We start from the raw sequence: 27,249 nt of genomic DNA, 5'->3' as shown, positions 1-27,249 counted from the left end.
ATAATGATCAGCTTTTTAAGATGTTTAGGTTTGGAGATTCCTCAAACAATTTAAAACAGAAATATAGTAGTCCCCTCTTCTCCACAGGGGATACATTCTAAGACACCCCCCCCCCCGAAACCACACATAGTATCAAACCCTATATATGCTATGTTTTGTCCTGTACATACACACCCATGATAAAGTTTAATTTATAAATTAGGCACAGTAAGAGATTAACAACAATAGCTAATAATAAAATAGAACAGTTACAACAATATAGTGAAATAAAAAATATGTGAATATGATTTATTTATTTATTTATTTTATTAAGTGAGAGGTGAGGAGGCAGAGACAGACTCCTGCATGCACCCCAACCAGGATCCACCTGGCAATACCCCTACAGGGTGATGCTTGGCCCATCTGGGGCCTTTGCTTGGTAACAGAGCTGTTTCATATCCTGAGGTGAGGCCATGGAGCCATCCTCAGTGCCCAGGGCCAAATTGCTCAAGTCATTTGAGCCATGGCTGTGGGAGGAGAAGAGAGAGAGGGATGTGGGGGAAGGAGTGGAGAAGCAAATGGCTGCTTTTCCTGTGTTTTCTGACCGGGAATTGAACCTGGGACTTCCACATGCTGGGCTGATGCTCAACTGCTGAGCCAGCCGGCCAGGGCCAGATATGATTTTTTAAAAAGATGTTTAGGTTTGGCAAAGAAAAATGAAATTTTCATTTTATGATATCTAACTGAGAGCATAGGTTAAGGATGCTCTTTTCACTTCTAACTTCAGTGAAAGTGGCATAATTGGAACACAGACTAAATTTTTTTTAACTTAAACTGATTTTAGAGAGGAAGAGAAAGGAGAAAGAGAGAAACTTATTTGTTGTTGTTCCACTTATTTATTGTATTCAGTGCTAAGCCTACACTCAAGCTGGATTAGCCTGCGCTTAAGCCACTGACCTCAAGGTTTTGAACCTGGGTCCTCAGCATCCCAGGGTGATGCTCTTTTCCATTGCACCACTGCCTAATCAGGCTTTATTTTTTTAAAGAGAGAGGAAGAAGGGGGTAACATCGATTTGTTGTTCCACTCATTGATGTGTTCATTGGTGATTTTTATTTTATTTTTTTAGAGAGAGAGAAAGGAAGGGGGGAAAGAGAGAGAAAGAGAGAAAATCATCAATTTGTTTTTCTACTCATTCATTATTCATTGTTGGATTCTTGTATGTGCCCTGACGAGGGATTGAACCCTCAACCTGGCATATTGGAGTCAACACTAACTAACTGAATTACCCAGCCAGAGCCCAGACTATATTTCTTTTTTTTTAAGTGAGAGGTGGAGTGACTCCTGCATGAGCCCTGACCAGGATCCACCCAGTAAACCCCCTACCAGGCGATGCTCTGCCCATCTGGAGCCGCTGCTCCATTGCTCAGCAACCAAGCTATTTTAGCACCTGAGGCAAGACCATGGTGCCATCCATTTGAGCCATGGCTGTGGGAGGAGAAGAGAGAGAGAGAAAGGGGAGGGGTAGAGAAGCAGATGGTTGCATTTTCTGTGTGCCCTAACCAGGAATCAAACCCAGGACTTTCACATGCCGGGCTGATGCTCTACAGCTGAGCCAACCAGCCAGGGCTCAGACTAAAAATTTTTTTTTTTTTACAAAGAGAGAGTCAGAAAGAGGGACAAATAGGGACAGACAGACAGGAAGGGAGAGAGATGAGAAGCATCAGTTCTTTTTGTGGCACCTTAGTTGTTCATCAGTTGCTTTCTCATATGTGCCTTGACCAGGGGACTACAGCAGAGCAAGTGACCCCTTGCTCAAGTCAGTGACCTTGGGCTCAAGCCAGCGACCTTGGGCTTCAAGCCAGCGATCTTTGGGCTCACACCAGCGACCATGGGGTCCTGTCTATGATCCCACACTCAAGCCAGCAACCTCGCTCTCAAGCCAGATGAGGCCGCACTCAAGCCGGGTGAGCCCACACTCAAGTCTGTGATCTCGGGGTTTTGAACCTGGGTCCTCCACATCCCAGTCCAACACTCTATCCGCTGTGCCACTGCCTGGTCAGGCCAGACTATATTTTTTGAATGAGGAATCTGCTGTCATCTATATAGAGCTGTACTGTACAATACAGTAGTCACTAGCTATCATTAATTATTTTAACTTAGTAAAATTTAAAATTCAGTTTAGTCTCACTAGCTAGTTTTCAAATTCTCCTTGCCATATGTGGCTAGTTGCTGCCATGTTGGACAGCGCATATTATTGAACATTGCCTTCATTGCAGAAATTTCCTTTGGGCCTGCTGATCTAAAATGTGACATTTTACTAACACTGGACTTGCCTGTAATAGCTGTAACAGCCAGGTAGTCTTCACTTCTACAATCTAATGTTCTTTTTGTGCGTGGTAGTGAAATTCTATGATAACAAAATTTTTTCTGTTTTTCTATTCATTAATCATTTTTAAAACTATATAATGATAAATATACTATGCACTGTTTTGTAGCCATTTAAAAATATTAGTTTGAAATTATTTAAATTATGAATTTAAAATACTTTGAGGAAGAAAACCTGTATCAGCACATTGCTAATGATCAGATGAATACACAACAGAATGATTTAACCGAAGAGATTCTGTCTTTCTGTTTAGTAATTCAGTAAAAAAGAAAGTTGTCAACAGAAACAGACTCATAGATACAGTGAGAGCAAACTGATGGTTCCAGATGGGAGGGGGATTAAGATGCTGTGTGAAAAATGTGAAGGGATTAGGAAGAACTAACTAGTAGTTACAAAATAGTCACTGGGATATAAAGTACAACATAGGAAATATAGTCAATAATATTGCAGTAACTACATATGGTGCCAGGTGGGTACTAGACTTATGGGAGATCACTTGGTAAGGTATGTAAATGTCTGAACACTGTGCTATACACCTGAAACTAATATAAAATAATATTGAATGTCAGCTGTAATTGAAAAATAAAAAAAATAAGCCTGGCCTGTGGTGGCGTAGTGCATAGATTCTCCACCTGGAATGCTGAGGTCACTGGGCTTGCCTGGTCAGGGCACATACTACAACGAACCAATGAACAACTGAAGTGAAGCAACTGTGAGTTGATACTTCTCTCTACCCTTTCCTCTCTCTGTAAAATCTATAAATTAACTCTTTAAAAAGTAAAAAGAAAAAGTTGTAGAGTGTAGCCTGACCAGTGATGGCACAGTGGATAGAGCATTGTCCTGTGATGCTGAGGTCCCAGGTTCGAAACTGAGATCACCAGCTTGCGCATGGGCTCACCAACTTGATTGTGAGATCATTGAGATGATCCCATGGTTTCTATCTTGAGCCCAAAGGTCACTGGCTTGAAGCCCAAAGGTCACTAGCTTGAGCAAGGGGTCACTGGCTCTGCTGGAGCTTCCCCCGAACCCTGTATAGGCACATATGAGAAGCAATCAATGAACAACTAAAGCGCCACAATGATGAGTTGTTGCTTCTCATCTCTCTCCCTTCCTGTCTGTCTGTCTGAGATTCTGTCATGTGGGCTCTCTCTCTTTCTCTCTCTCTCTCTTGCTTAAAAAGAAAGTTGTAGAGTACAGAGAGGTAACTTACATTTTTCTCTGTAAAAACTTCTCTGATATTTCAGAATTGAAACTAATGACATCTGATTCTACTTTCTGTATCTGAAAATGGTCACTTTGTTTTGCTTCCTTATGTATTTCTCACCTCTAGAAATTTGATACCAGTATAAACATACTCTTTTTATTTTCAGGAAGCAAATTAAGTTTTTGTCTTTAAAATAACCCTGAAAAGTTGAATTCTCTGTGTACTTCATTACCTAAATCATGATGTTAATTTATATAAGTAAATAGATTTAGAAATTTAAACTTTTGCCTTTTTCCCCTAATTATATATCTTTATATGCATGATGACCTAATAGTAAATTGAGTGAGCTTTTTAAAAAAAAAAAAAGTTGAGATAGTACTGGTTTATAACATTATATAAATTTTAGGTGTACATTATAATTTTATATTTGTATATATTATAAATGTATACAGTATATCTTCTTCACCAAACAGTATCCATGTCAGCATACATTTGACTCTTTTTACCTATTTTGCCTTCCCTTTATCTTTCTTCCCCTCTGATAACCACCAGTCTGTTATCTTTATCTGAGTTTTATTTTTGTTTGTTGTTTTTCTTTTGTCTTTGTATTTGCTACTGTTTTGTTGAGGATTTAGCATATACATATTTTCATCAGGAGTATTAGCCTATAATTTTCTTTTTCGGTAGAGGTTTTATCTGGTTTTAGAATTAGGATAGACCTGTGGTGGCGCAGTGGATAAAGCGTCGACCTGGAAATGCCGAGGTCGCCGGTTCGAAACCCTGGGCTTGCCTGGTCAAGGCACATATGGGAGTTGATGCTTCCAGCTCCTCCCCCCTTCTCTCTCTCTGTCTCTCCTCTCTCTCTCTCTCTCTCTGTCTCTCCCTCTCCTCTCTAAAAAAAAAAAAAAAAGAATAAAAAATTAAAATAAAAAAAAAAAAAGAATTAGGATAATACATGCCTCATAAAATGAGTTTGGAGTCTTCCCTCCTCTTGAATTTTTTGAAATAGTTTATCAAGGATAGGTGTAAGTTCCTCTTTGAATGTTGATAAAATTCGCTGTGAATCCATATGACCCAGGACTTTGGTTTGTTGGGAGTTTATTGATTACTGCTTCAGTTTCACTAGTTGTAATCTGTTTGTCCATATTCTCTGATTCAGTTTGGAAAATAGTATATTTCTAGAAATTTATCCTTTTCTCAAGATTGTATGGCATACATACAGTTGTTTGCGGTATTTTCTTACAATCCTTTGTATTTCGTTGGTGTCACTTGTTACTTCTCTTTCATCTCTGATTTTACTTATTTGGGTTCTCTCTCTTTTTTTCTTGATCAGTCTGGTTAAAGGTTTGTCAGTCTTGTTTATCTTTTCAAAGAATCAGCTCTTTGTTTTATTGATCTTTTGTTGTTTTTTTCTTAGACCATTTCATTTACTTTTGCTCTGATCTTTATTTTTTCCTTCCTTCTCACCTTGGGCTTTTTTTGTTATTTTCAAGTTTCTTTAAGAGTAAAGTTAGATTGTTTATTTGAATTTTTTCTTGTTTCTTGAGGTAGGCCTGTATGAATTTCCCTCTTAAAGTTGCCTTTGATCTGTAGTATAGACTTGGGGTTGTTGTTTTCTCAATTTCATTTGTTTCAAGGCACCATATTTCCCCTTGTATAAGATGCTCCCATGTATAAGACACACCTTAATTTGGGGGCCCAAAATTTGAAAAAAAAAAGTATTACATAGAAGTTATTGAATTCGTTTTATTCATTATAGAAATCATACAACTCCGTATCTGTGAAAAAGCAGGAAATGCAAGTTAAAAAATCTACACCACTGTATAAGACACACTCAGTTTTTAGATCCCAAATTAAAAAAAAAAAAAAAAAAGGTGTGTCTTATACATGGGGAAATACAGATTTTTTTTTCTTCCTTGATTTCATTGTTAACAAACACATTCATTGTTTAGTAGCATTTTTTTTTTTTTTCTGAAGCTGGAAACGGGGAGAGACAGACTCCCACATGCACCCGACCGGGATCCACCTGGCACGCCCACCAGGGGGCGATGCTCTGCCCCTCCGGGGCGTCACTCTGTTGCGACCAGAACCACTCTAGCGCCTGGGGCAGAGGCCAAGGAGCCATCCTCAGCGCCCGGGCCATCTTTGCTCCAGTGGAGCCTCGCTGCAGGAGGGGAAGAGAGAGACAGAGAGGAAGGAGAGGGGGAGGGGTGGAGAAGCAGATGGGCGCTTCTCCTGTGTGCCCTGGCCGGGAATCAAACCCTGGACTTCTACACACCATGCCGACGCTCTACCACTGAGCCAACCGGCCAGGGCTTGTTTAGTAGCATTTTATTTAGCCTCTATGTCTGTATGTGTTTTTCAGTATTTTTCTTTTGTTGATTTCTACTTTAATGCCATTTTATGGTCAGAGAAGATGCTTGATATGATTTCAGTCTTCTTAAATTTATTGAGAATTGTTATGCGTCCTAATGTGTGGTCTAGCCTAGAAAAATATTCTATATGCACTTGAAGAAAATATATTCTGCTGCTTTGGTATGAAGTACTCTGAAGATACCAATTAAATCCATCTGATTTAGTGTGTATGACAGCTAGTTTGAATTTTCTGTCATTTAGATCACAATCTTCTGTGACTTTGAGTTTGGTTTCTGGAGAAATGTTGTTTTCTCTTTATTATACTGTGTTGCCATAATTATTCATGGTGCTTTATGGGTTGTTCCTCTGCTGGTGCATTTGAAGTAGCAATCCTTTCTTATTTAGGTACAGCTTTAATTTTAACAATTCAACAATTTGATAATTAGAGACCTTTCTTTAGTTATTTAGAGGGTGCCATTGTAGCACAGTGTGACCTCTTCATCACTGCTTGTGCTTCTTGAGTTGCTGGTGCCTTGATGCTGTGGTTGTAGGTTTCATTGCTGTTGCAGGCATTTCACAGAGATAGCCATGCTTTGAGCAGCCAGAGAGATGAGTTAACAACCTCTGTTGCTGTCAGCTCTGAGCTCGCTGTGATGGTGCAGGACTTCCACAGCCAGGGTAAGATGTCACTGTCTCCGGACTCCCTTGCTGAGGCCCTGGTTGGGGGTGCTAGAGTTACAGCCTTATCTCTGCAGCTTCTGCAGTGCTGCTAGGGCTGTAGGCTCTGCCACCACTGCTGCAAAAGTGGGTTACAGGCACTGTCCCTACCATTCCTTCAGTTCCACCTATCCTCTGAATTCCAATCCACCCGCCTTCAGATGTACAGATGTGGATCTCTCAGGAATCCTACCTAGTGTGTTAAGCATAGAAAGTTTTACTAAGTTATAGATGTTCCACTGGTTGTATATGAGAGGGTAGAGGAAAAGAGAATATTTTATCTTTTTTTTTTAAATTTTATTTATTTATTTATTTTTTTACAGAGACAGAGAATGAGTCAGAGAGAGGGCTAGACAGGGACAGACAGACAGGAACTGAGAGAGATGAGAAGCATCAATCATTAGTTTTTCATTGCGCTTTGCAACACCTTGGTTGTTCATTGATTGCTTTCTCGCATGTGCCTTGACCGCGGGCCTTCAGCAGACCGAGCAACCCCTTGCTGGAGCCAGCGACCTTGGGTCCAAGCTGGTGAGCCTTGCTCAAACCAGATGAGCCTGCACTCAAGCTGGCGACCTCGGGGTCTCGAACCCGGGTCCTCTGCATCCCAGTCCAATGCTCTATCCACTGCACCACCGCCTGGTCAGGCGAGAATATTTTATCTTGTGATATGCTGATTTCACCTCTAAATAAGCTTTTAGATCAGTTATGGATTTATTTTCATTTTGTTTTGTTATTTTTTTGTTTGTTTGTCTGCAGTAAGTACAACTTAAGAATTTATTTTCTTATGGCCAAGTCTTTCTGCCATCTTCCTTATGCTCAAGTTTCCTGTTGAACATTCTTTTTTTTCCTAAGTATGTTTTCATTTGATTATATTCAGGTTTCTGAAGTACTTTTTGTGTAGAAAACTGGGTGGTGGAATCAAAGACCCAATAATAGAGAATTTACATTTTATATAATATTATATTAATGCAATTGTAGTATAATTTTATTACAGTCTTTGGCCTGAAGACCTATTTATATTAAAGAAAAGTTTGAATATATTGTATATGTTGGAAGATCACATTGTTTAAAAATCAGCTAGCATAATGGATTAGAGCAGTGGTCCCCAATCCCTGGGCTGCGGACCGGTAGCGGTCCGTGGGCCATTTGGTACCGGTCCGCAGAGAAAGAATAAATAATTTACATTATTTCCATTTTATTTGTATTTAAGTTTGAACGATGTTTTATTTTTAAAAAATGACCAGATTGCCTGACCTGTGGTGGCGCAGTGGGATAAAGCGTCGACCTGGAACACTGAGGTTGCCGGTTTGAAACCTTGGGCTTGCCTGGTCAAGGCACATATGGGAGTTGATGCTTCCTGCTCCTCCCCCTTCTCTCTCTTTCTCTCTCTCTCTCTCTCTCTCTCTAAAAATCAATAAATAGGCCCTGGCCGATTGGCTCAGTGGTAGAGCGTCGGCCTAGCGTGCAGAGGACCCGGGTTCGATTCCCGGCCAGGGCACATAGGAGAAGCGCCTATTTGCTTCTCCACCCCTCCGCCGTGCCTTCCTCTCTGTCTCTCTCTTCCCCTCCCGCAGCCAAGGCTCCATTGGAGCAAAGATGGCCCGGGCGCTGGGGATGGCTCTGTGGCCTCTGCCCCAGGCGCTAGAGTGGCTCTGGTCGCAACATGGCGACGCCCAGGATGGGCAGAGCATCGCCCCATGGTGGGCGTGCCGGGTGGATCCCGGTCGGGCGCATGCGGGAGTCTGTCTGACTGTCTCTCCCTGTTTCCAGCTTCAGAAAAATGCAAAAAAAAAAAAAAAAAAATCAATAAATAAAATATTTTTTAAAAATGACCAGATTCCCTCTGTTACATCTGTCTAAGACTCACTCTTGACGCTTGTCTTGGTCACGTGATAGATACATTTATCCGTCTGTCCCACCCTAAAGGCCGGTCCATGAAAACATTTTCTGACATTAAACCGGTCCATGGCCCAAAAAAGGTTGGGGACCACTGGATTAGAGCACTGACTCAGAAACTAGGCTACCTGGATTTAAATCACAGCTGTACTTCATAACTATGATGTTTTGGATAGGTTATTTTACCTTTCTGTGACTCATTTCCCTCATCTGTTAAATAGGAACAATAATGCTACCTATCTTATAGCATTATTGTGAGAATGAAGTCACTTAAAGTAAATGAATGTTTGGAATACTGCCTAGAACATGAGTACTTTTTTTTTTTTTTTTTAAAGAGAGGAAGGGAAAGAGATAAGTGCTTTTAAAATGCTTTCTAGGGCCTGGCCAGCTAGCTCACTCAGTTGGTCATCCCAATACACCAAGGTTATGGGTTTGATCTTGGTCAGGGTACATACAAGAATCACTCAGTAAATGCATAAATAAGTGGAACAGCAAGTCAATCACTCAGTCTCTTTCTCTTTCCTTCCCTTTGCTTTTCTCTGAAATCAATAAATAAAAATAAAATAGAAAGCATTTTAGCTTTCTACCACTGTTGTCCTTATTATAATTTTATTTCCCTTAAGGCAAAATGACATTGTCCATTTCCTTTCTCATGAAACAGCCATGTTTTAAACTAAAAATTTAAGGACCAAAACTTGAAATAACTGGGACCAGGAAATTTACCTCTAAAGGTAGAGATATTTTTAATGACTAGAAGAAAATAAAAATACAAAATTCTGCTACCAAGTAAAAAAATCATGCATTTAGTGTGGTTTTTTAATTACATATCTAGAAACAAACCCTATATTGAGAGAGGTCTATGGGCTACTCTTGACTTTGCCTCATATTTTCTGTTGACCTTGAACTGGACATTTCCCTTAGTAGCCATCATTTTCTTAGTTATAAGAAGAAACTAATCGATTAGACTAATTGTAAAAGTTTTCAATTCTTTAATATATTTTTACTTAATGTTTTTAACTGAACAGCTTACATGATATAGATAAAGCCAGTTTAGTTTTTATTCCATAGTTTAAAAATACTTTTTAAGTTTTAAATTGAAAGCTTTTGTTAATTGATATTAAAAGTGAAGTACTAAGAGAACTTAAAAGCCATATACATTTTCAGTTTTCTCAGAAGATTTTATCTTTGTTTTTATTTTCCGAATAACTTGTTACTTTAGGAATCAAAACCTGTTAAATTTTAAATTTATTCTGTGCTACTTATATACCATGTTCCATAATTGAAGTCCATCAGTAGTATTTCAGGAGTAAGGAAGTGTATTTCGGAATGTTGCTTGAAATAGCAAGACTTTAGGTTTTCAGATAATACTAACACTTGAGGATGTTTTATATCAGAACATTTTAAAGTTTTTTAACCTAATCAACACATACTCTAAGATTCTTTGAGTACCTTTCTCTTTGATGTTGCCCAACTGTTTCTGGTCTGCAGGCTGCTTTGGCAAGGCAATACAATTACAAAGAAAATACAAATAGCCTGACCAGGTGGTGGCGCAGTGGATAGAGTGTCTGACTGGGATACATAGGACACAGGTTCGAAACCCCAAGGTCGGTGGGCTTGAGCGCAGGCTCATCAGCTTGAGCACGGGCTCACCAGCTTGAGCATGGGGTCACTGGCTTGAGCGTGGTATCATAGACATGACCCCATGGTTGCTAGCTTCAGCCCACAGGTGGCTGGCTTGAAGCCCAAGGTCACTGGCTTGAGCCCAAGGTCGCTAGCTTGAGTAAGAGGTCACTCGCTCTGCTGCAACCCCCTAGTCAAGGTACATGTAAAACACAATCATTGAACTAATAAGGTGCTGCAATGAAGAATTAATGCTGCTCATCTCTCTCCCTTCCTGTCTGTCTGTCCCTAGCTGTCCCTCTCTCTGACTCTCTGTCTCTGTAAAAATAAATGAATAAAAAATAAAATCAAAACCAACTAGAAGAAAGGCTTTGGACATTATTGAGGGTTAGCATAAGTAAATAGTTTAAATAAATAAAGAAAAGCACTTAAAAATAAAAAAAAATGGCTGTAATCAAGTAGATACTTGAGCTCTATTAGGAATTCATTTAGCCAACCTCTTGAATATCAAAACATGGTACTTCTCTTGAAGATATGGGTTAGTGTGAATTTATACAATCAATGGTTGGCAGATTTTAAGTTAAAAATCACTAAGTAGCCTGAACAGATGGTGGTGCAGTGTATAGAGCATTGGACTGGGATGCAGAGGACTCAGGTTTGAAATCCCAGAAGTCACTGGCTTGAGCACAGGCTCACCAGCTTAAGTGTAGGGTCAGTGGGTTGAGCATGGGATCTTAGACATGGCCCCATGGTCGCTGGCTTGAGCCCAAAGATTGCTGGCTTGAACCCAGGGTCACTGACTTGAACAAGAGGTCACTTGCTCTGCTGGAGCCCCCCATCGTCAAGGCACATACGAGAAAGCAATCAATGAACAACTGAGGTGCCACAACGAATATTCATGCTCTCATCCCTCTCCCTTTCTGTCCCTATCTTATTCTCTCTCTGACTCTCTTTATCTGTGTCACACAAGAAAAATCACTAAGTACTACCCCAAGTAATTGAAATGAAACATGTGTACACCAAAAACAGATACGCTAATGTTCATGACAGCATTATCATATTAGCGAAAAAATGAAAACTATCCCAAAGTTCATTTATTGTCTGATGAACAAATTAAATGTGGCATATCTACAGTGTGTCTATAAAGTCATGGTGCACTTTTGACCGGTCACAGGAAAGCAACAAAAGATGATAGAAATGTGAAATCACCAAATAAAAGGAAAACCCTCCCAGTTTCTGTAGGATGATGTGGCAGCATGTGCACATGCGCAGTTGATGATGTAACACCATGTATACAGCGGAGCAACCCACGGCCATGCCAGTCGAGATGTGGACAGTACAGAGGAAAGTTCAGTGTGTTCTGTGGCTTGCTAAATTCGAATCCGTGACCAAAGTGCAATGTGAATATTGGCATGTTTATAACAAAGCGCCACCACATAGGAATAACATTACTTGGTGGGATAAGCAGTTGAAGGAAACCGGTAGTTTGGTGGAGAAACCCTGTTCTGGTAGGCCATCAGTCAGTGACGACTCTGTAGAGGCTATAAGGGATAGCTACCTAAGGAGCCCAAAAAAATCTGTGCATGAGCCCACATCAAACTGCACTGAATAGGTGTGAAACTGGGAGAGATTTCCTTTTATTTGGTGCTGATTTCACATTTCTATCGTCTTTTGTTGCTTTCCTGTGACCAGTCAAAAGTGCACCATGACTTTACAGACACACTGTATATAGTGGAGTATTCTGCTATAAAAAGGAATGAACTATTGATGTGTGCTACAGCGTAGGTGAATATTAAAAGCATTTTGTTAAATTAAACCAGAAAAATGCTATATATTATATGATCTCATTTATGTAATAGATCCCAAATAGGCAAATCCATAGAGGTAGAAAATAGATTATAGATTACCAGAAGTGGGAGGAGGGGAGAATGAGGCATCACTATTAATGTAGAATTAGAGGTAGCCATCGCACAACTTTGTGAATATACTAAAAGGCACTGAATTAATATAAACTTTAAAAGGGTGAATTTATGGTGTATGAATTATATCTAAAAAAAATTTAATGTACCGTATAGAGAACTAACAAGAAATACAAATAATGCTTTATCAGCTTGAAGGCTTTTATTTCAAATAAAGATTAATGCAAACAATTTTTTTTATTAGTTTTACTAGGGTGACATCAATAAATCAGGGTACATATGTTCAAAGAAAACATGTCCAGGTTATCTTGTCGATCAATTATGTTGCATACCCATCACCCAAAGTCAGATTGTCCTCCGTCACCTTCTATCTAGTTTTCTTTGTGTCCCTCCCCCTCCCCCATTCCCTCTCCTCTCCCCCCCCCCCCAACCACCACACTCTTGTCAATGTCTCTTAGTCTCATTTTTATGTCCCACCCACGTATGGAATAATGCAGTTCTTGGTTTTTTCTGATTTACTTATTTCACTCCGTATAATGTTATCAAGATCCCACCATTTTGTTGTCAATGATCCGATGTCATCATTTCTTATGGCTGAGTAGTATTCCATAGTGTATATGTGCCACATCTTCTTTATCCATTCTTCTATTGAAGGGCTTTTTGGTTGTTTCCACGTCTTGGCCACTGTGAACAATGCTGCAATGAACATGGGGCTGCATGTGTCTTTACATATCAATGTTTCTGAGTTTTGGGGGTATATACTCAGTAGAGGGATTGCTGGGTCATAAGGTAGTTCTATTTTCAGTTTTTTGAGGAACCACCATACTTTCTTCCATAATGGTTGTACTACTTTACATTCCCACCAACAGTGAATGAGGGTTTCTTTTTCTCCACAGCCTCTCCAACATTTGCTATTACCTGTCTTGTTAATAATAGCTAATCTAACAGGTGTGAGGTGGTATCTCATTGCAGTTTTGATTTACATTTCTCTACTAACTAATGAAGATGACCATCTTTTCATATATCTGTTGGCCGTTTGTATTTCTTTCTGGGAGAAGTGTCTGTTCATGTCCTCTTCCCATTTTTTTATTGGATTGTTTGTTGTTGAGTTTTATGAGTTCTTTGTATATTTTGGATATTAGGCCCTTATCTGAGCTGTTGTTTGAAAATATCCTTTCCCATTTAGTTGGCTGTCTGTTTATTTTGTTGTCAGTTTCTCTTGCTGAGCAAAAACTTCTTAGTCTGATGTAGTCCCATTCATTTATTTTTGCCTTCACTTCCCTTGCCTTTGGAGTCGAATTCATAAAATGATCTTTAAAACCCAGGTCCATGAGTTTAGAACCTATGTCTTCTTCTATGTACTTTACTGTTTCAGGTCATATATTTAGGTCTTTGATCCATTTTGAATTAATTTTAGTACAAGGGGACAAACTGTAATCAAGTTTCATTCTTTTGCATGTAGCTTTCCAGTTTTCCCAGCACCATTTGTTGAAGAGGCTTTCTTTTCTCCATTGTGTGTTGGCCCCTTTATCAAAAATTATTTGACCATATATATATGTGGTTTTATTTCTGGACTTTCTATTCTGTTCCATTGGTCTGGGTGTCTATTTTTCTGCCAATACCATGCTGTTTTGATTGTCGTGGCTCTATAATATAGTTTGAAGACAGGTATTTTAATGCCCCCAGCTTCATTCCTTTTCTTTAGGATTGCTTTGGCTATTTGGGATTTTTTTTTTTTTGTACTTCTTTTTTTTTTTTTGTATTTTTCTGAAGCTGGAAATGGGGAGAGACAGTCAGACAGACTCCTGCATGCGCCCGACCAGGATCCACCCGGCACGCCCACCAGAGGCGACGCTCTGCCCACCAGGGGGCGATGCTCTGCCCCTCCGGGGCGTCGCTCTGCCGCGACCAGAGCCACTCTAGCGCCTGGGGCAGAGGCCAAGGAGCCATCCCCAGCGCCCGGGCCATCCTTGTTCCAATGGAGCCTTGGCTGCGGGAGGAGAAGAGAGAGACAGAGAGGAAGGAGAGGGGGTGGGGATGGAGAAGCAAATGGGCGCTTCTCCTATGTGCCCTGGCTGGGAATCGAACCAGGGTCCCCCACACGCCAGGCCGATGCTCTACCGCTGAGCTAACCAGCCAGGGCCTTTTTTTGTACTTCTGAAGCTGGAAACGGGGAGAGACAGTCAGACAGACACCTGCATGCACCCAACCGGGATCCACCCGGCACGCCCACCAGGGGCAATGCTCTGCCGACCAGGGGGCGATGCTCTGCCCCTCCAGGGCATCGCTCTATTGCAACCAGAGCCACTCTAGCGCCTGGGGCAGAGGCCAAGGAGCCATCCCCAGCGCCCGGGCCATCTTTGCTCCAATGGAGCCTTGGCTGCGGGAGGGGAAGAGAGAGACAGAGAGGAAGGAGAGGGGGGTGGGGATGGAGAAGCAGATGGGCGCTTCTCCTGTGTGCCCTGGCCGGGAATCGAACCCGGGACCCCCGTACGCCAGGCCGACGCTCGACCACTGAGCCAACCCAGGGCTATTCGGGATTTTTTATAGTTCTATATAAATCTGATGATTTTTTTGTTCCATTTCTTTAAAAAATGTTATTGGAATTTTGATGGGAATTGCATTAAATTTGTATATTGCTTTGGGTAATATGGCCATCTTGATTATATTTATTCTTCCTATCCAAGAACAAGGAATATTCTTCCATCTCATTGTATCTTTTTTGATTTTCCTTAACAATGCTTTGTAGTTTTCATTATATAGGTCCTTTACATTGTTTGTTATGTTTATTCCTAGGTATTTTATTTTTTTTTGTTGCAATCGGGAAGGGGATTATTTTTTTAAGTTCAAAAGTTCTCCAATGTTTCATTGTTGGCATACAGAAAGGCTGTGGACTTTTGTATGTTAATTTTGTATCCTGCGACCTTACTGTATTGGCTTATTGTTTCTAGTAGTCTTTTTGTAGATTCTTTGGAGTTTTCGATGTATAGAATCATGTCATCTGCAAAAAGTGATACCTTTACTTCTTCTTTTCCGATATGGATGCGCTTTATTTCTTTGTCTTGTCTGATTGCTCTAGCTAGAACCTCTAGCACCACATTAAATAAGAGTGGAGAGAGTGGACAACCCTGTCTTGTTCCTGATTTAAGGGGGAAAGCCTTCAGTTTAGTGCCATTTAATATGATGTTAGCTGATGGTTTATCATATATGGCCTTTATCATGTTGAGATATTTTCCTTCTATACTCATTTTGTTGAGAGTCTTAAACATAAAATTGTGTTGTATTTTATCCAATGCCTTTTCTGCATCTATTGATAAGATCATGTGGTTTTTGTTCTTTGTTTTGTTGATATGGTGTATTACGTTAACCGTTTTACATATGTTGAACCATCCTTGAGATTCTGGGATGAATCCCACTTGATCATGATGTATTACTTTTTTTTTTTTTTTTTTGTATTTTTCTGAAGCTGGAAACGGGGAGAGACAGTCAGACAGACTCCCGCATGTGCCCGACCAGGATCCACCCGGCACGCCCACCAGGGGCGACGCTCTGCCCACTAGGGGGCGATGCTCTGCCCCTCCGGGGCGTCGCTCTGTTGCGACCAGAGCCACTCTAGCGCCTGGGGCAGAGGCCAAGGAGCCATCCCCAGTGCCCAGGCCATCTTTGCTCCATTGGAGCCTTGGCTGCGGGAGGGGAAGAGAGAGACAGAGAGGAAGGAAGCGGGGGGTGGAGAAGCAAATGGGCGCTTCTCCTATGTGCCCTGGCCGGGAATCAAACCCGGGTCCCCCACACCAGGCCGACGCTCTACCGCTGAGCCAACCGGCCAAGGGCAATGTATTACTTTTTTAATATGTTGTTTTATTCTATTTGCTAGTATTTTGTTTAGTATTTTAGCATCTGTATTCATTAGAGATATTGGTCTGTAGTTTTCTTTTTTTGTGCTGTCCTTGCCCGGTTTCGGTATGAGGGTTATGTTGGCCTCATAAAATGTGTTTGGAAGTATTGCTTCTTCTTCAATTTTTTGGAAGACTTTGAGTCTTCCAAAGACTTTGAGATTAGGAACCAAGTCTTCTTTGAATGTTTGATAGAATTCACTAGTATAACCGACTGAGCCTGGACTTTTATTTTGGGGGAGGTTTTTAATAGTTTTTTTCTATTTCTTCCCTACTAATTGGTCTGTTTAGGCTTTCTGCTTCTTCTTGACTCAGTCTAGGAAGGTTGTATTGTTCTAGGAATTTATCTATTTCTTCTAGATTATTGAATTTAGTGGCATAAAGTTTTTCATAGTATTCTACAATAATTCTTTGTATATCTATGATATTCGTGGTGATTTCTCCTCTTTCATTTTGGATTATGTTTATATGAGTCCTTTCTCTTTTTTCCTTGGTAAGTCTTGCCAAGGATTTCTCAATTTTGTTGATCTTTTCAAAGAACCAGCTCCTTATTCTATTAATTTTTTCTATAGTTTTTCTGTTCTGTATTTCATTTATTTCTGCTCTGATTTTTATTATCTCCTTTCTTCGGCTAGTTTTGGGTTGTCTTTGTTCTTTTTTCAGTTCCTTAAGGTGTGTGAAGTTAAGTGGTTCACTTGGGCTCTCTCTTGTTTGTTCATAAAGGTCTGAAGTGATATGAACTTCCCTCTTATCACTGCTTTTGCTGCATCCCATAGATTCTGATATATTGTATTGTCATTTTCATTTGTCTGTATATATCTTTTGATCTCTGCGCTTATTTCTTTTTTGACCCATTCATTTTTTAAAAGTATGTTGTTTATTTTCCACATTTTTGTGGGGTTTTTTCCTCTTTTTTGCAGTTGAATTCTAGTTTCAAGGCTTTATGATCAGAAAATATGCCTGGTACAACTTCGATTTCTCTGAATTTGCTGATGTTACTTTAGTGGCCCAATATATGGTCAGTTCTTGAGAATGATCCATGTACACTGGAGAAAAATGTATACTCTGTCACTTTGAGATGAAATGTACGGTAGATGTCTATCATATCCAGGTGCTCTAGTGTTTTGTTTAAGGCCAATATATCTTTGTTGATTCTCTGTTTGGATGACTGATCTAGAGCAGTCAGTAGTGTATTGAGGTCTCCAGGTATGATTGTATTTTTGTCAGTATTTGTTTTAAGGTCAATAAGTAGCTGTCTTATATATTTTGGTGCTCCTTGGTTTGGTGCATATATATTAAGAATTGTTATGTCTTCTTGATTCAGCGTCCCCTTAATCATTATGAAATGACCATTTTTGTCTCTGAGTACTTTTGCTGTCTTGTAGTCAGCATTATCAGATATGAGTATTGCTACGCCTGCTTTTTTGTGGATGTTATTTGCTTAGAGTATTGTTTTCCAGCCTTTCACTTTGAATTTGTTTTTATCCTTGTTGCTTAGATGAGTTTCTTGTAGGCAGCATACAGTTGGATTTTTTTTTAATCCATTGTGCTACTCTGTGCCTTTTTATTGGTGAGTTTAATCCGTTTACATTTAGTGTAATTATTGATACTTGTGGGTTCCCTATTGCCATTTTATACATTGCTTTCTGTCAGTTTTGTGTCTTGTTTGATTCTTCTCTTTCGTTTTCCTATCCTTTGTTTTTATTTGGTTGTATTCCATACTTCTTTTCTCTGTTGCTTTTTTAAGTCATGTGTTTCTGTGGTGGTTTTTTTCAAGGGTGGTTACCATTAAGTAATGAAAAGGGTTCCTACTCTGTTCATTGTAATGCAGTATCTTGTGACTACTTCTGTACTCCATCGTCCTTTGCTACTGTTAAGTTCCATCCTCCCCCCCCCCTTTTTTTTGTTGTCACAGTTTAAATTTGGTTTTATTGTTTTCTTGGTGGAGCTTTTACTTGTGGTTTTGTTTTGTTTTGTTCTTTTTATATGGTTGGAAAACCCCCTTTTGTAATTCCTGGAGTGGGGGTTTTCGGATGATAAATTCCCTTATCTTTTCTGTATCTGTGAATGTTTTTATTTCTCCTTCATATTTGAAGGATAGCTTTCATGGGTATAGTATTTGTGGCTGAAAGTTCCTCTCTTTCAAGACTTTAAATATTGGGGTCCACTCTCTTCTAGCTTGTAGAGTTTCTGTTGAGAAATCCGATGATAATCTAATGGGCCTTCCTTTATATGTTGTATTTTCTTTTCCCTGGCTGCCTTGAGAATTTTTTCTTTGTCGTTGGTTTGTGCCAATTTCATTATGATGTGCCTTGGAGTAGGTTTGTTGGGGTTAAGAAAACTCAGAGTTCTGTTTGCTTCTTTTTTTTTTTTTTTTTTCATTTTTTTTTTTTTTTTCATTTTTCTGAAGCTGGAAAAGGGAGAGACAGTCAGACAGACTCCCGCATGCGCCCGACCGGGATCCACCTGACACGCCCACCATGGGGCAACGCTCTGCCCACCAGGGGGCAATGCTCTGCCCATCCTGGGCGTCGCCATGTTGCGACTAGAGCCACTCTAGCGCCTGAGGCAGAGGGCACAGAGCCATCCCCAGCACCCGGGCCATCTTTGCTCCAATGGAGCTTTGGCTGTGGGAGGGGAAGAGAGAGACAGAGAGGAAAGCGCGGCGGAGGGGTGGAGAAGCAAATGGGTGTGCCCTGGCCGAGAATCGAACCTGGGTCCTCCGCACACTAGGCCGACGCTCTACCGCTGAGCCAACTGGCCAGGGCCTGTTTGCTTCTTGAATTTGAGGCTTTAGTTCTTTCCACAGGCTTGGGAAGTTCTCATCTGTTACTTGTTTGAATATGTTCTCCATTCCATTTTCTCTCTCTTCTCCCTCTGATATACCTATTATTCTTATGTTACTCTTTTTGATGGAGTCAGACAGTTCCTGTAGGGCTTTCTCATTTTTTTAAATTTTTGAGTCTCTTTCTTCTCTCTTTTGTGCTTCAAGTTGCTTGTCTTCTATTTCACTAATCCTACCTTCTATCTGGCCTGTTCTATTAGCTAAGCTTGTTACCTCGTTTTTCAGCTCGTGAATTGAGTTTTTCATCTCTGTTTGATTTGTTTTTTTGTTTGTTTGTTTTTTGTATTTTTCTGAAGTTGGAAACAGGGAGGCAGTCAGACAGACTACCGCATGCACCCGACCGGGATCCACCCGGCACGTCCACCAGGGGGCGATGCTCTGCCCATCTGGGGCGTTGCTCTGTTGCAACCAGAGCCATTCTAGTGCCTGAGGCAGAGGCCATGGAGCCATCCTCAGTGCCTGGGCCAACTTTGCTCCAGTGGAGCCTTGGCTGCGGGATTGGAAGAGAGAGACATAGAGGAAGGAGAGGGGGAGAAGTGGAGAAGCAGATAGGCACTTCTTCTGTGTGCCCTGGCCGGGAATCGAACCCAGAACTCCTGCACGCCAGGCCGACGTTCTACCACTGAGCCAACCAGCCAGGGCTTTGCTTTGTTTTTATAGTTTCAATTTCCTTGGTAATATATTCTTTGTGTTCATTGAGCTGTTTTCTGAGCTCCCCAAATTGCCTTTTTGTATTTTCTTGTATATCTCTGAGTATTTTTAGGATTCCTATTTTAAATTCTCTGTCATTTAGCTCCAAGGTTTCCAATATATTAAATTTTTTCTCCATGGATTTTTCCTCATCTATCTGTGCTACCTCTCTGTCTTTTGTATCCATGATATTCGATTTCCTTTTCCTTAATGGCATCTGTGGGTGGTTTTGTTGATAGTACTTTGCGTTTAGTGTGGAACTGCTAGAGGCTCCAAGGATAGATTTTTCTGACTCTGGTTGAAGATCTTGTTGAATTTTTAGGGAGATTTATCGGTATCACTCCTTACGGCACCATTTCTCTGACTCAAGAATTTTTTTTTTAAGTGAGAGGAAGGAAGATAGTGAGACAGACTCCCTCATTTACCCCAACTGGGTTCCACTTGGCAACTCCCCCACCCCCCACCTCGTGTGGGTCTGATATGCAAGTACCAAGCTATTTTTAGTGCCTGAGGCTGATGTGCTCAGAACATCCAAGCTATCCTCAGTGCCCGAGGCCATGCTGTAACCTATCAAGCCACTTATCTGCAGAAGGGGAAGAAAGAGAGAGGAGGGACTAGGAGAAAGAGAGAAGCAGATAGTTGGTCGCTTCTCTTGTGTGCTCTGACTGGATATCAAACCAAGGACATCCATAACTGGGCTGACACTCTATCCACTGAGCCACTAGTAGGGCCAAATATAATTTTTTAACAATCACTACTGTACTTCCCAAACTTAGGGAATATAAGAATCTTATATATAGTCCTTTTGTACCTGCAATATTAAATATCTCCCTTTATAATATTTTAGGTAAATTCTGTTCATCATCAGTGTGTTTTAAAGCTCAACCAGTTTTTAATATGCTTATAATGTGTACTAAGGGTACTAACTAGAAATTAAAATAGATAACCATTAATTTGAGTTCTGAGGTCAAATTATCCAACCTGTGCACAATCAAATAATTTTCTGATTTATTGATTATTAAGATTAGGAGAAATGCAGAGTTATGTTTTTAGCTTTGTATGTTACTCTCTTCCCCCATTATAAGATATTTTTAAGATATAGTTCAATGTTTATGATGTTTGATCCCAATTATACTGTATTAATATTATTAGTGTATTTTCCTAATAAGCTTTTTTTTATTGGCAGTCAGCCAATTGGTATTTGTGTATGTATTTTTTTTTATCAAGTGAGAGGCAGGGAGGTGAGAGACAGACCAACATGTGCCCTGACCAGGATCCACCCGGCACCCTCCCATCTGGGGCTGATGTTCTGCTCATCTAGAGCTGCTGCTTTGTTGCTCAGCAACCGAGCTACTCCAGTTCCTGAAGTGAGGCTGTGGAGCCCTCCTCAGTGCCCCCATCCAACTTGCTCATTTGAGCCATGGCTGTGGGAGGGGAAGAAGGGCGGTAGGGGTGGAGAAGCAGATGGTTGCTTCTCCTGTGTGCCCTGATCAGGAATCAAACCTGGGATATCCACACACTGGGTGGACATTCTACCGCTGAGCCAACCAGCCAGGGCCTGTATATTTTAATACCTATAAATAAATAAGCCAAATTCTACCATATAGAACAAAATATAACCTTAAATATAAAACTCTACACCTAAATGTGATAAAACTGTTTTTACATTTAAAACATAAAAGAGAAGAATTTAAGCTAAAATATCAAATAAGTCTACATACAAAGAGTGGTCTAGCCCTTTATTTACAGTGTGTTCTTGATCATACTACTAGCTAGTCTAAACTTCAGTTTCCTCTTCTGTCAGTTGCATGATAATACTATGATGTGTGGTTACTGTGGGAACATTATTACCATCCTATCCTCAGCTGGTTTTAAGTGGTTAGTATTTTTCTGTTTTGTAAGTTTAATACCATTTTACTGTTCATTCTTAATAAAAACCACATGGTCTAGAATTCACCTTGGTTCGCTCAGAACCATCCTTATGATCTTGCTGGAATAATTTTTTGCTTTAGAAAGTCTGAATCAGTCCTCTTCAGATGTTCTCTATTTTTTATTGTAATGTTCTTTAATATTTTGGGTTTGTTACACATTAATGATTAATGGATCCTTTCTGAGTGAAACATTCAGCAACTTGACCAATGTTTTCTTAAGTCACTGGCAGCACAAGGGAATTCATATATTGTCACAGTGGTCCTTTTTCCTATAGTTGCTGCTGATAGTATCTTTACTTTTTTGTTGTTTTGCATTCCTAGTACTGAAAGAAGTTTAGTTCTACAAATTTTGTTTAGTTTAGGATTGGGTCACGAATTTTTGTTGCTGGAATTTCATGTTCATAATTAGTCATTTATACTAATGACTTTGATTAAAAAAACAACAACCTGTCCTTTTAAATAAATGGTAATAATGTTCCAACCTGGGTAAAGAATGTAATTTTTATTTTTTGTCATTTAAATACTGTTTCTTTTCTGTTTGTATTTTCAAGGAATATTTTACCTTTAAAAATCAAAATTTTTATTACTTCTTTTTAGCATACCTCCAGATAACCTCTCTATTCAAGAATTTCAAAGAAATGAAAGTATTGATGTTGAGGTAAGGAAGCTATTTAAAATATTTTCCTGTGACCATTTGTGGAAACCACATAGTTGAAATGTTGAGACTATAAAATTGCTAACAGAATAAAGTGAAGTAATAGGTTAATCCTGCACTAAATGTATTAAAACTCTTATAAAGATTAAAGGTTAATTTTAAAGCTGAAATTTTTTTTTTTTTTTTTTTGTATTTTCCTGAAGCTGGAAACGGGGAGAGACAGTCAGACAGACTCCCGCATGCGCCCGACCGGGATCCACCCGGCACGCCCACCAGGGGGCGACGCTCTGCCCACCAGGGGGCGACGCTCTGCCCACCAGGGGGCGATGCTCTGCCCCTCGGGGGCGTCGCTCTGTTGCGACCAGAGCCACTCTAGCGCCTGGGGCAGTGGCCAAGGAGCCATTCCCAGCACCCGGGCCATCTTTGCTCCAATGGAGCCTCGCTGCAGGAGGGGAAGAGAGAGACAGAGAGGAAGGAGAGGGGGAGGGGTGGAGAAGCAGATGGGCGCTTCTCCTGTGTGCCCCGGCCAGGAATCAAACCCAGGACTTCTGCACGCCAGGCCGACGCTCTACCACTGAGCCAACCGGCCAGGGCCAAAATTTTTTTTTTTTTAATAATTTTATTTTTTTAATGGGGCGACATCAATAAATCAGGATACATATATTCAAAGATAACATGTCCAGGTTATCTTGTTGTTCAATTATGTTGCATACCCGTCACCCAAAGTCAGATTGTCCTCTGTCACCTTCTATCTAGTTTTCTTTGTGCCCCTCCCCCTCCCCCTTTCCCTCCCTCTCCCCCTCCCCCCCATAACCACCACACTCTTATCAATGTCTCTTAGTTTCACTTTTATGTCCCACCTACATATGGAATAATGCAGTTCCTGGTTTTTTCTGATTTACTTATTTCACTTCATATAATGTTATCAAGATCCCACCATTTTGCTGTAAATGATCCGATGTCATCATTTCTTATGGCTGAGTAGTATGTATATGTGCCACATCTTTATCCAAAGCTGAAAATTTTTAATGACTTCTTTATATTTGTTAGCTTTGTGCTGTGTTTATGTTATTTAAGAGCTTACTCTGCAGTTTGACAAATTAGATGTCTGTAGTTCAAATTAATCAATGAGTTGCTTAAATATTTTTCCATTTTTAACCAGCTATAGATATGGCTGTAGAATTCTTTTTTTTTTTTTTTTTTCCCATTTTTCTGAAGCTGGAAACAGGGAGAGACAGACAGACTCCCGCATGCGCCCGACCGGGATCCACCCGGCACGCCCACCAGGGGCGACGCTCTGCCCACCAGGGGGCGATGCTCTGCCCATCCTGGGCATCGCCATATTGCGACCAGAGCCACTCTAGTGCCTGAGGCGGAGGCCACAGAGCCATCCCCAGCGCCCGGGCTATCTTTGCTCCAATGGAGCCTCGGCTGCGGGAGGGGAAGAGAGAGACTGAGAGGAAAGCGCGGCGGAGGGGTGGAGAAGCAAATGGGCGCTTCTCCTGTGTGCCCTGGCCGGGAATCGAACCCGGGTCCTCCGCACGCTAGGCCGACGCTCTACCGCTGAGCCAACCGGCCAGGGCGGCTGTAGAATTCTTAAAGCAAATGAGTTTTAAAGAGTATAGTTTGTTGAATATAAATGGAGTTTAAAGAGGTAGTTTTTGATTGTGGATATTTTTTGTTGGGGTAATCATTATTTTGTGGTTTTTTCCCCTTTAAGTGGGATAGGGGAACTTTTAAGTAAAATTAAATACTCTAAAGTGTACGTAGAAAACAAGCGTGGTTATATAAACACAAAATACTGTCTTTTATCCAGTCACTATATTAAAACTCTTGTAAATTTTTCAAAATTTTCTTTTCTTCAAAAAGCAAAAATAATACATTATATTAGAAACAAACTATTAAACAGAAATTAGTACAACTTTTGATTCTTATAGTTCTTTTTTTTCCTAAAAGGTGATATAAATCTTATTTTTAATCCTGTTTTGGAAATTTTATTCTAACATGGATAATTTCCATATGCTGACTCTGTCTCTAGAACACTGTTTGCATATAACATGTTAAAGATCAACATTTATTAAAATTGTTGCATTGTAAACAGTGTTATTGACTACTTTCTGATAGTTATTTACTAGTCATCCTCTATATTAACATTAAAATGTTTATATACTTCTATTATTAACTTTTTTTTAATTTAAATTTTATTTTAGAAATTGTTAGTGGAAGTCTTTTTCAAGAAAATTAAAAGAATTTGAATTTTGCCTCTTTTGTTGTAGGTAGTTCAGCTTATCAGTACTGAGATCCTACCTTATGCCAATTTTATTCCTAAGGAATTTGTTGGTCAGATAATGACCATGCTTAATAAGGGCTCAATACATTCTCAGTCATCTTCATTTACAGGTATGTTATTTCAATGATTTTTAAACAATGTTGGTAAATATTGAAGTGCTTTTGAAGAAGCTGAATGTAAAAATGTTTACTCCTATGATTGTGGTAGATGTAAATAGGAGAATGGTAAGGTAAATTTTAAGAATGTAATTTAGAGTATTAAGCCTTACAAGGGGGAAATGTAAATATTCTGTGAATTAAATTGCAGAACACTTAAGGAATCCACTTAAGTCTTGGAAGCTGACACAAGTGACCAGTTTTGTAAAGTCTTGGATTATTGGGAGGTGATAAGTGTGTATTCTGCCACTTAGTAGTTTGTTAACTTCTCTGAGTTTTGTAATCTCTAAAATGAAGATATTAATACCAATGTCTCTGGACTATAAATTGCAGTTAATCCATTAAAAAAAGATATGTTGACATTGAGTTAAAGAAACTAACATGTAGTGAATGCTTACTATGCGTAAGGTTTTATGCCAGAATATTAATCCCATTGCTCACAATATTTCTGTGAGAATAGGTTCCACCATATTACAGAAGACTGTCCCCAGTCTTAAGGCTGGAGGCCAAACTTCATCCTTAAAAAGAACTACATGCTTCTTTTGATATTATGCTAACTTGTTAGATGATATATGTTGCTTTTTGCTATTATTTCTCTTTTTTTAAATCTGTGCTTAAAGTGTTATATATAACTGTGGCATCATAATGTGATTTTTCTGTGAGCTGATTCTAAATTATAAATGTGTCATGAATATTCTTAATTCTCAGAATTTACCAGAGCCATGACTAATTTCTACTAAACTGTGCTGAACACTTGACAGAGCATGTATGTGCACAACTTGTCCACTAGATGTCTCTCATTTACTTACTTAACAAACCAGTTCTTTTTTTTTCTAGCCCAATTTTTAAAACCGATCTGGTCAAGTGCAGATTTAACAAACATGACAAACTCACAGAAAAAAAATCTTAAAGTTTGTTTATCTTAATCAATTTTTTTATTGAGCATATAAAAATTTTAGATGTTTTTATAAAATACACATTAAAAAACAGTATTTATAATTACTAGATGTAAATATCCTAGGATAAATATGGACTACCATGTATACTTTTTTTTTTTTTTGTATTTTTCTGAAGCTGGAAACGGGGAGAGACAGTAAGACAGACTCCCGCATGCGCCCGACCGGGATCCACCTGGCACGCCCACCAGGGGCAACGCTCTGCCCACCAGGGGGCGATGCTCTGCCCCTCCGAGGGGTCGCTCTGCTGCGACCAGAGCCACTCTAGCGCCTGGGGCGGAGGCCAAGGAGCCATCCCCAGCGCCCGGGCCATCTTTGCTCCAATGGAGCCTTGGCTGCAGGAGGGGAAGAGAGAGACAGAGAGGAAGGAAGGGGGGGGTGGAGAAGCAGATGGGTGCTTCTCCTATGTGCCCTGGCCGGGAATCGAACCCGGGTCCCCCGCACACCAGGCCGACGCTCTACTGCTGAGCCAACCGGCCAGGGCCCATGTATACTTTTTTAGTAGTTTTCTGATGATGTCTCTTGCCATTTTTTGTACCCTGATATTATTAAATGTACCGTGATAAGGAACGTACATGGACATTCATCCAATGACTGCCGTAGGAAACAAACTTCTCAGCCTTGAGTGTTCTTTAAACATTCACATACAGAGCCAGCCTTGTTAAACAAGACCAATTGAGAAACACAGTGATTCCAGTGATGATTTTTGGTCCCATGCTCTAAAGTATGACCTGGCATGACAGCCAAAGCTTACAGACATTTAAGGAAATCCTCCAACATGAAAGAGAAAGATCAAAACAAGTGAAGAGTGGAAAAGAAACTGGGAGGAAAGTGACAATGCAGTCATAGAAAACATTTTTAAAGAAAAATACAATTAAAATAATTGGAATGCTTAAAGAGATAAAAATAATTTTACATTTATGAAACAAGAAAAATGTTATTTAAAGGGAACAATTCGAACATTAAAAGAGGTCATAGAAACTAAGAATTAAAAGAAGTCATAGAAACTAAAAATAGCTGAAATAACAAGTTCAATGAAGGATTGGAAGAAAACATCAATGAAATTACCCAGAGAAGTTTAGCAAAGATAAAAAGTGGACAACATGAGAAGAAAGAAATAAAATGAATAAAGAGGTCTAACATGTGACAGTAGGTCTTTTATGAAGAGAATAGAGAAAAGCTAGATGAAATTCTCCAAAGAAACAACATGAAAAAATAAATCTTCAGATTAAAAGTGGTCATTCAGGACTCAGAACAATGAAAAGGAAAAGGACCTGCAATAAGACATGTCATCATGAAATATCAGAACATCAAGGAAAAAGGAAAGATCCTAAAAGATTTCAGAAAGAAAAGAAAAAGTTCCACACAGTTGTATCAAAATGACATTGGAGGCCCTGGCTGGTTGGCTCAGTGGTAGAGCGTCGGCCTGGCGTGCAGTAGTCCTGGGTTTGATTCCCGGCCAGGGCACACAGGAGAAGCGCCCATCTGCTTCTCCACCCTCCCCCTCTTCTTCCTCTCTCTCTCTCTCTTCTTCTCCCGCAGCCATGGCTCCATTGGAGCAAAGTTGGCCCGAGCGCTGGGGATGGTGCTATAGCCTCTACCTCAGGCGCTAGAATGGCTCTGGTTGCAGCAGAGCAACGCCCCAGATGGACAGAGCATCGCCCCCTGGTGGGCATGTCGGGTGGATCCTGGTCGGGTGCATGCGGGAGTCTATCTGACTGCCTCCCCGTTTCCAACTTCAGAAAAATACAAAAAAA

At 40.1% G+C, this 27,249-nt stretch overlaps 1 protein-coding gene across 2 annotated transcripts in view; it reads left to right on the top strand.

Moving 5' to 3' along the window:
• The window catches only part of MON2 (MON2 homolog, regulator of endosome-to-Golgi trafficking), a 188,946-nt gene that overhangs the window by 137,683 nt on the left and 24,014 nt on the right, over positions 1 to 27,249 (top strand). For both annotated transcript variants that reach the window (XM_066369320.1, XM_066369319.1), the window contains 2 exons: positions 22,034 to 22,094; positions 24,368 to 24,491. In XM_066369320.1, the coding sequence (XP_066225417.1) occupies positions 22,034 to 22,094; positions 24,368 to 24,491 (185 nt within the window). The remainder of the gene's footprint in view (positions 1 to 22,033; positions 22,095 to 24,367; positions 24,492 to 27,249) is intronic.

Source organism: Saccopteryx leptura, chromosome 2 (assembly GCF_036850995.1).
Source record: "Saccopteryx leptura isolate mSacLep1 chromosome 2, mSacLep1_pri_phased_curated, whole genome shotgun sequence".
Classification (NCBI taxonomy): Eukaryota; Metazoa; Chordata; class Mammalia; order Chiroptera; family Emballonuridae; genus Saccopteryx; species Saccopteryx leptura.
This window is presented reverse-complemented; position numbering and strand designations above follow the sequence as displayed.